The sequence below is a fragment of the Camellia sinensis genome, chromosome 5 (genome assembly GCF_055761805.1).
Source record: "Camellia sinensis isolate YWXY chromosome 5, ASM5576180v1, whole genome shotgun sequence".
Lineage (NCBI taxonomy): Eukaryota > Viridiplantae > Streptophyta > Magnoliopsida > Ericales > Theaceae > Camellia > Camellia sinensis.
In genome coordinates this window covers 15,148,448-15,161,619 of record NC_138965.1, presented here as the reverse complement: position 1 = coordinate 15,161,619, position 13,172 = coordinate 15,148,448, and the positions used below count along the sequence as shown (strand labels likewise).

Below are 13,172 nucleotides of genomic sequence, written 5' to 3'. Positions count from 1 at the left end.
TAGACATCCGAAAGAATTTAGTTTCTGGTTCTTTGTTAAGTAAAAATGATTTTAGGCTTGTATTTGAGTCTGGTAAATTTGTATTCACAAAGAGTGGTATGTATGTTGGTAAGGGATACATGAGTGATGGTCTCTTCAAGTTGAATGTAATGACTATTGTATCCAAACTTTCTATTAATAAGAATAACACATCTTTTGCTTATATTCTTGAGTCAAATTTATGGCATGGTAGATTAGGACACGTAAATTTTGATGCTTTGCGTAGATTAATTGGTTTGGATTATATACCAAAGTTTGAAATTGATCATAATCACAAATGTGAGATTTGTGTAAAAGAGAAACTAACTAAGGCTCCATTTAAATTGGTTGAAAGAAAAACTGAACCTCTAGAATTAATTCATATAGATGTGTGTGATCTTAAATTTGTTCAAACTAGAGGAGGTAAAAAGTATTTCATAACATTTATTGATAATTGCACAATATATTGTTACGCATACTTATTTAGAAGTAAAGATGAAACCTTAGAAATGTTTAAACTCTACAAAACTGAAGTTGAAAGTCAACTTGGTAAACCTATTAAAATGGTTAGAAGTGATAGGGGTGGTGAATATGATGCACCTTTAAATGAATTTTGTGCACAACGTGGCGTTATTCACCAAACTATAGCATCCTATTCTCCACAATAAAATGAGATTGCTGAAAAGAAGAATAGAACTTTTAAAAAAATAATGAATGCCATGTTACTAAGTTCAGGCTTACCACAGAACTTGTAGAAGGGGAAGCAATATTGTCTACTAATTATGTTCTTAACAGAATACCCCACAAGAAAACCAACAACACTTCTTATGAATTGTGGAAAGGTCGACTATCTTCCTATAAATACTTAAAAGTGTGAGGGTGTTTGGAAAAAGTAGAAGTTCCTGTTTTGAAAAAGACTAAGATAAGACAAAAAACAGTGAATTGTGTATTTATTGGTTATGCTCAGAATAGTAGTGCATATATGTTTCTGATTTATAAATCATAAATACCTCATATACATGTGAACACTATTATAGAGTCAAGGAATGCTGTGTTTTTTGAACATTATTATAGAGTCAAGGAATGCTGTGTTTTTTGAACTTGTTTTTCTTTACAAGAAAGGATAGGAATTAAGTTCACATAAAGGAACTTATGATTGTACACAAAGTCAATAGACTAATGACAATCAAACACAAGAGACTAGTAATGATCTCGACCAATAGGATTTAACTGATGATGAACCAAGACGTAGTAAGAGAGTAAGAACATCAAAATCTTTTGGTCCAGATTTTCTAACATACTGTTAGAAAATGAACCTCGAAGCTTTAAGGAAGCAATGATAGGTCCTGAAGTACCTTTATGGAAAGAGGCTATTAATAATGAAATTGAATCCATTATGCAAAATCATAATTAGGAATTAGTGGATCTTCCACCCGGGTTCTAAACCTCTTGGATATAAATGGATATTCAAGAGAAAAATGAAAGCAGATGGTTCAATAGACAAATATAAAGAAAGACTTGTAGTAAAAGGTTACAGACAAAAGGAAGGTCTGGACTATTTTGATACATATTCCCCTGTGACAAGAACAACATCTATCCGCATGTTTATTGCTATAACAGCGTTGTATAATTTAGAGATACATCAAATGGATGTTAAGATAACTTTCTTAAATGGTGATTTAAATCAAGAGATCTATATAGAGCAACCCGAAGGAGTTATAGCTCCAGGGCAAGAAAAGAAAGTTTGTCGGCTTGTAAAATCTTTTTATGAATTAAAACAAGTTTTTAAGCAATGGCATGATAAATTTGATCATGCTATGCTTACTAATAGGTTTAAGATAAACGAATGTGACAAGTGTATCTATGTTAAAAACACTGACAAAGGTTTTGTCATCGTTTGTTTTTATGTGGATGACATGCTTATCATTGGAAGCAGTCAAGACATGATCAAATCAACTAAGCAAATACTGAAAAAAAGATTTGATATGAAAGATATGGGAGTCGCAGATGTTATATTAGGAATGAAAATTATTAAAACATCTGATAGGTATGCATTATCTCAATCTCATTATATTGAGAAAATTCTTAATAAATATATCAAGGATGATATGAATGTAGCAAGAACACCTGTAGACATCAGTCTTTTTTATCAAAAAATAAAGGCAATGCAGTATCTCAGCTTAAATACTCCCAAATCATTAGAAGCCTAATGTACCTAATGAATTGCACTCGTCCTGATATAGTTTATACTGTCAGTAAATTAAGTAGGTACACTAGTAATCCCGGAGAAGACCATTAGAAAGTGATCATTCGGGTTCTTAGATATCTAAGGTTTATCCGTGATCATGGTTTGAACTTACTCGATATCTAGCAGTACTCGAAGGTTATTGTGATGCCAATTGGATATCGGATACTAAATATTCAAAATCCACTAGTGGATATGTCTTTTACTCTGGAAGGTGCTGCTATTTCTTAGAAATCTACAAAACAAACATGCATCGCACGATCCACAAAGCAATCTGAGTTCATTACTTTAGATAAAGCATGAGAAGAAGCAGAATGACTTCGCCACTTCTTAGAAGACATTCCAATGTGGCCAAAACCTGTGCCAGCTATTTGCATTCATTGTGATAGTCAATTTGCAATAGGTAGGGCACAAAGTCATATGTACAATGGTAAGTCACAACATATTCGTCGTCGACATAATACCGTAAGGCAATTGCTCTTAAATGGAATAATCTCAATAGTTTATATAAAATCTAAAGAGAATATTGTGGATCCGTTAACAAAAGGTTTGACAAAAGAGCAAGTATATAATTCATCGAAAGGGATGGGATTAAAGCCTATTACATAAGAGTTATCATAATGGTAACCCTACTTAAATGACTGGAGATCCCAAGAACTAAGTTTAAAAAAACAACTAAGTTATGTGTGGCTTGCCAAAAATCATCAAGGGATTAAAATTCCCTACCCATTCCTATAGTGAGAGTTATATCTGTAACATGTGTTGTATGCATGGGTTTAAGGATAAGCGTTGCTTTTAATGATTATTTATATCTTGATTTAGGTATAAAAATTAAGATGAATATAAGAGATACTCATAATAAGAATCACTTATATGTTTGTCGAACTGGGGCCGGTTCTATAAGAATGAAGAGGCTAAATTCTCTAGAAGCACTCATGAACAACCAGGAGCGCTCAAGGCCAAAATAAACACAACCGTGAGCACCACGATGTGTCAGAAGATATTTTGGATGAAATCTATTATCTTGGCTTACACAAACGGCTGAACAATTCAAGACATCACGTCCATTGGTTAGCTAGCAAGTCTAATAGGTTATCACTAGGGAAGGTTCAAAGCCAAAAGTTACCTATCCTGATGCAAGATATTTTCGATTTATACTATGCCAACAAATTCTGCATATTGTTGCATTTCAGTTGTCATTAAATTCCATTCATGTAGGGGATTGTAAGAAATGGTTTTGGAAAAATCAAATTTTTCTTCAACTTTGATCTAATTTTTAGGTAGAACCCATGCGCCAAAGTTGGCGGGTCTAAGTGGTAACGCGTTCTATGCCGCATTGTGATTCACGTAGTATATTTGGTTGCTCAAAACCATTATCAGGTAAATGGGAAATTGAAGCTAAAGTGATCTCTGTAAAAGTGGTGTTTTGGTGGAATTTCCATAAAGGTTTGTGTTAAAGCTTATTCTACATTGGTTTGGTAGGCAAACTTTAAGTGGGTTTATAAGCCTTGAGTTTGGAACTTGAGGTAGGCCCCAAGGGGCACTCAAGTTTTGAAGAGGGGAAGGTTATAGGCAAAGTAGGTTAGATCCATTGGACTTAAAATAAACACGCACGTGTGCGCCGCCGCCGTCTGTTCGTTCGGTCGATCGGACAGGATGGGCTGGCTAGGCTTGGGCGCGAATGTGTGGTATGAGGTTGGGTTGGGCTTGTACAGCCCAATACTAATTCTTTTGGGGCCAAAAACATTTGAATTTATTTTTATTATTTGGAAAAATAAATCTGTCCAGTTTTGATTTCACATTTTGGTTGGAACAAATTCAATTTTGGTTAGCACCTCTTCAGAATTTCTGTATAGGTTTCTATTTGTCCGGACAGATTCAGTTCAAACCCATATCTGTTCAAAATTCAAACTAAACAGGTTTGTATATGTTTATTTCAACCGAACAGGTCTTCTACCTGTTCAAACAGGTCTACTACCTGTTGGATTCAAACCGAACAACCACTATTCTATCTATAAATAGGTAGTCCCTCATTTGGATTTTCACTTGAATTTTCATCCTCAATTCTGCTGTTGTTCTCTCTACATTTGTTGCATTATTTTCCTGTGAGAAAGAGTGTAAACACAAAGTGTGTTCGCTATGTGAATAGTTTATAGTGCTATTACTATTCACTGTTGATCATTTTATCTTGAAAGATAGACGTCCACAACCTGAAAGTACCGTAGGGAGGACGAATCTGTCTTAAGGACACAATGTTAAACACTAGGCTTGATCAAAAATTTGTTAGACAAATTAATAAGGTAAGTAATTAATTTACTTTCTATTTTTTTTTTATCTTTATCAGATTCTGATTTTGTTTTTGTAACAAAATAAGAATCTGTTATTTTATTTTATTTTTACACTGTTTTAATTTTTGTAATCAAACAGTTTCTCTCATTTCTTTAATTCTTTGAATACACTGAAGATTGTCCAACACTTTAATCTTATTTGAGGAGAAGTTATTTCCTTATTTTTTTGACACAATAGCTGCATAGTCCTAAGCTTAGGTTAGGATTGTGAAACGAATCAAATTACTTGTATTTGACTCATTAAAAATTTATTCAAAATTAATTTGTTATGTAATTAAGTCAAACATAAACACAAATAAAGTTATGAAGTAGAAGACAATAACCATGAAAGAGTCTACGTTTAGATTACATTTATCAATAGCGTCAAGTACATAACTATTATTGTTTTATTCTATTGCTTTAACTTGAAATATTCGGGTTTAGATTTCTAATGAAATTCCACATAAACTCGTTAAATTTTCAAGTCAATTTTTAACAACTTACTACTTAACTCAATGAACTTTTATACACTATAAAAATTGAACTATTCAAGCTTGACTAGTGTCTGGCTTATTAAAAATTCATCCGAAATTGACTTATTATGTAGACAAACTACAAGTATGAACACAATTTTAAATTTATTAAGTTATCAAATCAAACTTAAATAATGTACTACCACTACAAGAAAAGTGGGTTTATGAGACGGAACTATTTGCGACGGCACACTTGTCGTCTCAAAAAGTCACTTTTTGCGACGGCAGAAAATGACGTCTCAAAAAAGCAGAGTATTTGAGACGGCACCATTTACTTATCACGCAAACTTAATCATGACTTATGATTTCTGTATATGATCTGGACAAATTATGAATTTGATACGAAACCGAATTATGATTCGGTGTTGTTTTCCTTCCGCAAATTGATGTATGCTCAGAAAGAACTGTTTAGATTTTTGGGAGGAATGCTCCAAAAATATGCATTAGATTTTTCAGGGGAGTTGGAAAGATCTATCCATCATTGGCAAACTTTGCTCCCAACAACAACCCACACTCTAGTTTTGGCATGGCACCATACAAGCCTTGTATGGCGGAAAAAGGTAAATCTATGACTGATTGAGAATAGAGCGTTGCTTGATTTCAAGACTAAACGAATGACTATTAAGAAGGGTTGGAACCGTTGAATGAAAAGTGTTCCGAATTGTTTCGACTGAAGGTAAAATAAGTTTGGAGGACCAAACTTCCTAAAGGGGGGAAGACTGCGATGCCCCTGTTCCGTAATATGCTAATTGGTCCCTAATACGTATGTGATTATATGTTTTGATATGATTTTTGTATGCCATTATGTGAATATATGCGACTTTGGAATTCTACCTGTTCACCGCAGGAATATCTGTTTGAATAATCTGCTCTGAAAATTAAATTGAGGGCCTTATCGGCCACAGAACCCGAAATTGATTACGCCACTGTGGTTGGCATAATTTTTAGAGCCTACGGTGAAATTTAATTAGAAATTAATTCTGGTCAGATTAAACTGATTAAATTGATGAATTAAGTGCCCAAATATTTTATATTAAAATATTATATTAGTGGGGCTTGTTGTATGATAGCACTACACTCCCTTTTAACTCTTATGAACTCAAAAATCTGAGGGATTCAATTGTGAGAGAGTGAGGGCCGGCCTTGGTGAGAGAAATGGAGAGAAATTGTGCAATTTGGCTTAAAGCTTGGAAATTTTGGGGATTTAGCTCAAGAATTGACTAGAGCTTAGAAGATCAAAGCCTCTAGGTGAGTAATTCTTGGATTATAGTTCGTAATTTTGTGTGTTCAAGCTAATTTGGTGATCAAGAGTAAGATTAAAATGAAATGGTGTTGGAATTGTTGAATTGAAGCTTAATATGTGCATGCATGTAAGAAATTACTGTGAAATTGCATGTTTGAGCACAAATGTGTGTAATCCATATGTAATGTTAAAGGAAACTCATGTTTTGATCACCATTTGGGTTATCCAAGTTGAGGATGTGGCTAATTCATCACATGCATGTGCAATTTGAGAAGATATGAGCTTGAATGCATGAATTTGTTACGTTGGTGTTGAGTTTGACATATTTTGGGCCATGCATGTAGATAAATCAAGAAATTGAGCTTCATAATGTTATAATCTTGCATTGGTACCATGTTGGTATGATTATATTTGAGATTTGAGCCATTGCATGCAAGTAATGTAGCTGGAAAATCGAATTGGAGCTCAAGAAAACAGTTCTGGGTTTTCCAGAATTTTGAGGTCCGCTCGAGCGGGGAACCTGACGCTCGAGCGGGAAATGCGTGCTCCCAGTACTTTTTGCAGACTTGATGTCCGCTCGAGCGGGGTAATTCACGCTCGAGCGGGGGAGCTATTTTGACAGGCTTTCCGCTCGAGCGTCCTATTTCACGCTCGAGCGTATTTTTGATGTAACCAGTACTTTTGCAGGCCTTAAGGGTTCGCTCGAGCGGGTAAGTTGACGCTCGAGCGGGGACCCTGTTCTCTGAAATTTTGTATGCTCGTTCTGTGTTTCGTTTTCTGTTCTCTTTCACTTGTAAGCACTCTTAGGCATAGGTTAAGCATTGTAAATGAGTTAATGAGATAATAATAAAGCCTAAAGAGGAATATGTGAATTAAAGAACGGATTGAACTGTTAATGACCCTTTTGTGTTCATGAAACGTGTAGGGTCAAGCTCCAGGGCAAATCCACAAGCCGATCACTGTGAGTAATATCAATATTTGAATGATTGTGAATGTCCAATTATTATTCCCTTATAAGCTTTATGAGTTGCTAATTGGGATTGTGGACCAAAGGTCGTTTTGATAAACATAAATGGACCAAAGGTCGTTTCGATATGAATAAATGGACCTAAGGTCGTTTTGATAGAAATAAATGGACCTAAGGTTGTTTTGAAATGAATGAGTGGGCCGAAGGCCGTTTTGACACGAATGTATGGGCCGAAGGCCGTTTTGACGTAAGCGAATGGACCGAAGGTCGTTTTGACAGAAATGAATGGACCGACGGTCATTTCGATAGAAACGAATGGGCCGAAGGCCGTTTTGACATAAATGATTGGGCCGAAGGCCGTTTTGACACAAATGAATGGACCGAAGGTCGTTTTGACAAGACACGAATGAATGGGCCAGAGGCCGTTTCGACACGAAAGTGTAAATAGGCCTAAGGGCCAGTTTGATATGAAAGTTTGAAAAGGCCGCAGGCCAGTTTGACACGAGTAATAGTTTGACAATGAAACGAATGAATTGGGCCCGAGGCCGTATGATGTGTTTGGAACCTCAGTTGCTTAACTTACATGTGTCTATGTATGTATATACTAGTTAAAATGTAAATTGGGCCCAAGGCCGTTTGGAACATGTTGTTCTACATTGTTATGTAACTTGTGTATTTGATTTGATATTATTCACTAGGCTATCGCTCACACTCATTCATATGTTTGTAGGTGAGCCAAGAGAAGTCCAGACCCAGTCTCGGTGAAGTCTGTATGGAACAACTAAGGTTTTGAGAGAGTCAGCCCTTGTGTCTCACGCACGAGACTTGTCTTCGCCCTTTTGTTATGTATTTACATTTTGTCAGGTTGGCGAAGTTTTGTATATGTCTGTTTATAGTTTTTATGGGTTGACTTCGTTTTGGATGATCCTGTCTGTATAGAACCTATGTCGCTATGTTTCTGTTGTGAGTTATTAACGTACATATGTATGGTTTGTTTTGATGTGCCATGTAAGCACAGCTCTATGGACAAAGTTTTAAATTTGGCTTCCCTTTGGCTCCCTTTACTCTGATGTGTTAAGTCTGTTTTGGTTTGAGGCCGTAGGTAATCTTAGGATTACTGGCCGGTTACGTCCTTAACCCATGGGGGCGGATTCGGGTCGTGACAAACATCATATGATGTGGTCCGCAAAGACATTGATTATCTTGGACAGCTTTTCTAGAACTATTGTATTTTAGATGAGGGTCATATCATCAAGAATTCTAAGTCTAAAATCACCTGTGCTGTGAAACAGTTGAAGGCCCAACACCGCCTCGTATTGAGTGGAACACCAATACAGGTTGCTGCTAGAGTAAATACTTGGTGAGCATTGAAAAATAGTTTTAAAGTTTTCCTGACAAATGATTTGCCTCATGTTGCAGAATAATGTCTTGGATCTGTGGTCCCTATTTGACTTTCTAATGCCAGGATTTCTTGGAACTGAGAGACAGGCATGTTTTTTTCCATCTGTGTTATGTTTCTGTGTAGTTATCCTGCAGTAAGTTTTTATTGAACATTTAGTGCATGTGGTATCTGTTCCTAGTTTCATTTGCTGCTTGTTGGATGTCTTAGTCATGAAGAATGTGAATGTTATAAAGCAATACATAAATGTATAGGAAGGATGTAAATAAGATATTTTAATGACCACATGGCTAAGAAGCTGGACCTGGTGTATGTGAAATTTCACCTCCATTATGGACTGCAATACGAATTTGAGCTATGAGTGTACATTGAACTCTCAGACCTGTATTATGTTTCTCAAACTTAAAACTTATCCTGATAAATTAGCATGATAGTGAATATTGCATTAGCTAAGACAAATTTTTGTATATATATTGAATGATGTCAGGAAATTATTTGTGTTATGCACCACATTATCTGCGAATTGATCATTGGATATCGTACAGTGCATATATGTATCTTCACCTTGCCACAGAAGGTTGTGGGCAACATATCAGTTATTATCTCTTACAAATTTGCCTTTGTTTGTTTTGCATGTAGATTTTTAGAAGAACAAATATATGGAAATTGATCTAGATTGAATATGACTGCATTTGCCATCCACGCATTCTGTTGTATACTTACATTTTTATTTTGTGGGTAAAGCCATTGGATTTTTTGTGGAATTAACTTGTTTGATTTTTGCATGTTCTTAAAATTATTTCTTCCAGTCAGTCAAGTACTACTGTAAATGGTTGATTAACATACTAGTTTTGGATCACTTGTAACTGGTGCATATCATTGCTCTATGGCTCTTGTGGCCTCATTGCGTCATCAAATAACATGCAGAAGTGTCATTATATACCAAAAATGTCTTGTTGCAGGTAAGTTTGCTCAATAAATTAGCCACCTTCATAAGACGTTCATTTCCAGGTTGAGTTGCATGATACATTTACGAAAGCTATTGGCAAGAACTGAAATATTAGACTATATGTGTGTGTAAATATAGATTGATAGATAGATATGTAGATGTGTATTTGTAAGGGATTGCTAGCTCCCATAATAAAGATAGATATATATAGGTGTAGAAATCCCTATATATGCAGTGATTCTATCTCCATGTGCCATTGGTTTGAATTTAATTTCTAGTTATGTTATGAGACTGAGGATAATTCATTGGACCACTTTGACAGTTCCAAGCCACTTATGGAAAACCACTGCTGGCAGCTAGGGATTCTAACTGTTCAGCCAAGGATGCTGAAGCAGGGGCACTTGCCATGGAAGCATTACACAAGCAGGTGCCTTCTCTTTACACTTTTTTAAGCTGGTGATAACTTTTAAGAATCAAATATTTCCATGCTTTCACTTCTGGCTGAAAGATTTTGTATGAATCAGGTCATGCCTTTTCTCCTCCGCCGAACAAAAGATGAGGTCTTGTCTGATCTGCCGGAGAAAATTATTCAGGATAGATATTGTGACCTGAGTCCTGTCCAATTAAAACTTTATGAGCGGTTTTCTGGTTCAGGCGCTTCAATACTTGCTTAAACTTTGTGGTCATCCATTGCTTGTCATTGGTGAAAAGATTCCCGATTCATTCTCATGCGTTTTGTCAGAACTTTTCCCTGCCAATTCTGACATTATTTCAGAACTTCATAAACTCCACCACTCCAAAATTAGTTGCTCTTCAGGAGATTCTGGAAGGGTGTGGAATAGGTGTTGATGCCTCATCTTCTGAAGGCTGTGTTAGTGTTGGCCAGCACAGAGTTTTGATATTTGCCCAACACAATGTAATCTTTACTTTGCCTTTGACAAACTTTTTTATGCGAGTCTTATTTTCTTTGACAAATTACCTTTGTGAACTCTTACTTTGCTTGAATCGTGAATTTATAAATGGAGAAAAAAGTAATTTATATTCATTTATATTGTGTTTATTTTTTTCATTTCTTTTATATTTTTAAATTTTATCGGAGGATAATTATGGAATATTATGTAGTGGGATAATTTTGTTGATGTGTAATTAGGAATGAAAGAATATTTTATTATGAAGAAATTGTTATTTTTATACAGGAATTTTTATATTATTATGTAATTATTATGGAGAAATTTTAATATTTTTAATAATTTTATCGGAGGATTTTTTTTTCTTTTTTGTGACGGCACTACATTGTCGCAAAAAACAGAAAATTTTATTATTTTTATTGATTTTGTTATAGGTTTTATTTTTTGCGACGACACTAAACTATCGCAAAAAGTAGAAATTTTATTATTTAAAATAGAAATTTTATTATTTTTTTAATACTTTTTGCGACGGCATTACACTGTCGCAAAAAATAAAAATTTTCATATTTTTAATACTTTTTGCGACGGCACCACACCGTCGCAAAAACAATGTTTTTGTCGTTGCAAAAAAAGACTATTAGCGACGGTATTTTTTGCAGTCTCAAATAACATTTTTAGCGACGGTAAAATAGTGTCGTCGCAAAAAGTCAAGAAATTTCAAACATTATTAGCGGCTGCATAGTGCCGTCGCAAAAGACACAAATGCCGTCGCAAAAACATTAGCGACGTCGCAAAAACTCTTTTGCAACCCCTCCATTTGCGACCCCCTCGTGCCGTCGCAAAAAGTCATTTTGTCGTCGCAAAAAATTTTTGCGACGGTATTAGGAGTATTAGTGACGGTATTTTACCGTCACAAAAAGTCAATTTTTTTTGTAGTGTACTCGACTCGTCTACGTAGGTTTGCTACAATAATATCAAGTAACTCAAGAATTATACTTTGATCTTGGAGAGAAATGGAAAAAAGGAAATAATTGTACTCTTTTATCTAGGGGAAAAGAAAAAATTGATTATATTTTCTTATTATCATATTTGAATGAATAAGAAAACAAAGGCATGTGATATAAAGATATGGATAAAATTTCTCTTTTCTCTTTGTATTTTAGTGGATAATCTTAGTGTTATAAAAATAAAAATAAAAATACATTATCAAACTCTTATCTGACTCTTACCAACTAAATAGAGTTCTCTTTCTCTTTATTTTTTTTATCATTTCTCACCAAATCATTCAATCTAAGCTAATTGTTAAAGTTGCAAATCCATCATCTTCTATCTTCAGTTTGTCAGTACAAATAAATAATTTTCAATAAATTTAATAATACAAAACTCATTCACAAATTTGGACACGAAAAATAAAAGAGTCAAGAAGATTTTACAAAACCATTTGGTATTAAGGACCGTTTAAAAAAAAAAAAAAAAAAAAAAATCCTAACTATTGATATATATTTTTGTGTTCTACATGATTGGATTGATGGTTGTATTTCTATATGCAGTCACAAGATATTTCATTATTGGATGGTCTTAAAATAAAATTTCACATCATTGAACGCATAATATTTGTCATATTATTTTTAATAAATCAAACAAAAAAGCACTATATCTTATTGTATTGATTAATAAAAATGGCTGCCATTAGTACTTATCTAATTTTTTAGAACCCCTCAATTCTCACTTTTTCTTTTTTTATTACAGTTATATCTTAAAGTAAAATTATATTGAAAGACAATATTTAATGGAACACCATCCCACCAAATAAAAACGACTCTACAATATTGTACACCCACCTTCCTCACCTAAACGTATTCCTTACCCACCTAAAGCCAACGTTCCTCTTCATCACCATCCTAAACCTAACGTATTCCTATAACCATCCTAAACCCTAAACATATTCCTTTTCATCACTATCCCAAACCTTGATTCAGAAATCAGTGGCTAAATTAGAATGGATATATGTTATTTTGTTTGTTATATTGAATTGGAATGGAAAAGAGTAAATTGAGAGTTAAGTTACATTGTGCTGAACAAATGTTGTTTTGCAACACTGTGTTGAAATTTTTTTTAATGTTCGGCAACGCAGTGCTGAACAAATAATTTTTATTCGGCAACACAGTGCTGACAAAATTGTTTATGTTCAGCAACATAATGCTGAACCAACCCTTGAACAGTTGACTGGTTGGATGACCGAGTGGTCGACTGGTGGTGTGATTTTGGCTCAGTTTTACAACAATAATGCAATGATGCAATGGTTCTGATAAAATGGATACCGTTGTTCACTCATTTCAAATAAATCAAAAAGAGAGACCGTCGTCGTCATCACCATTTTTAACAGGAGAGGGATTATCATCATCGTTCTTCAACAAAATAGGGAAGGAGAGGAACCGTCTTCAACCATGATAGAGAGGATGTAGAAAATTAAGTGAGTGTGCACTTGGGTACATTGGTATTAAGTGAAGTGTTAAAAAAAAAATCTTATTAAAATTTAAGTTTTAGAGTGGACGTTCAAAGAAATAAAAGATCCAAAGAATT

At 34.5% G+C, this 13,172-nt stretch overlaps 1 protein-coding gene across 1 annotated transcript; it reads left to right on the top strand.

The window, feature by feature from the left end:
* The first annotated feature begins 8,544 nt into the window (after positions 1-8,544).
* On the top strand, positions 8,545-10,800 carry LOC145790047 (TATA-binding protein-associated factor BTAF1-like). The gene is made up of 4 exons (XM_082867917.1): positions 8,545-8,670; positions 8,753-8,821; positions 10,004-10,108; positions 10,206-10,800. The coding sequence occupies exons 2-4, from the start codon at positions 8,792-8,794 to the stop codon at positions 10,353-10,355; spliced, it is 285 nt and encodes a 94-aa protein (XP_082724043.1). The 5' UTR covers positions 8,545-8,670; positions 8,753-8,791; the 3' UTR covers positions 10,356-10,800.
* Positions 10,801-13,172: the final 2,372 nt, after the last annotated feature.

Coding starts and splice junctions, on each gene's coding strand:
- LOC145790047 (XM_082867917.1), top strand. CDS start 8,792: ATGCCAGGATTTCTTGGAACTGAGAGACAG. Junction 8,822..10,003: donor TTCTTGGAACTGAGAGACAG/GCATGTTTTTTT, acceptor CCACTTTGACAG/TTCCAAGCCACTTATGGAAA. Junction 10,109..10,205: donor TGGAAGCATTACACAAGCAG/GTGCCTTCTCTT, acceptor TGTATGAATCAG/GTCATGCCTTTTCTCCTCCG.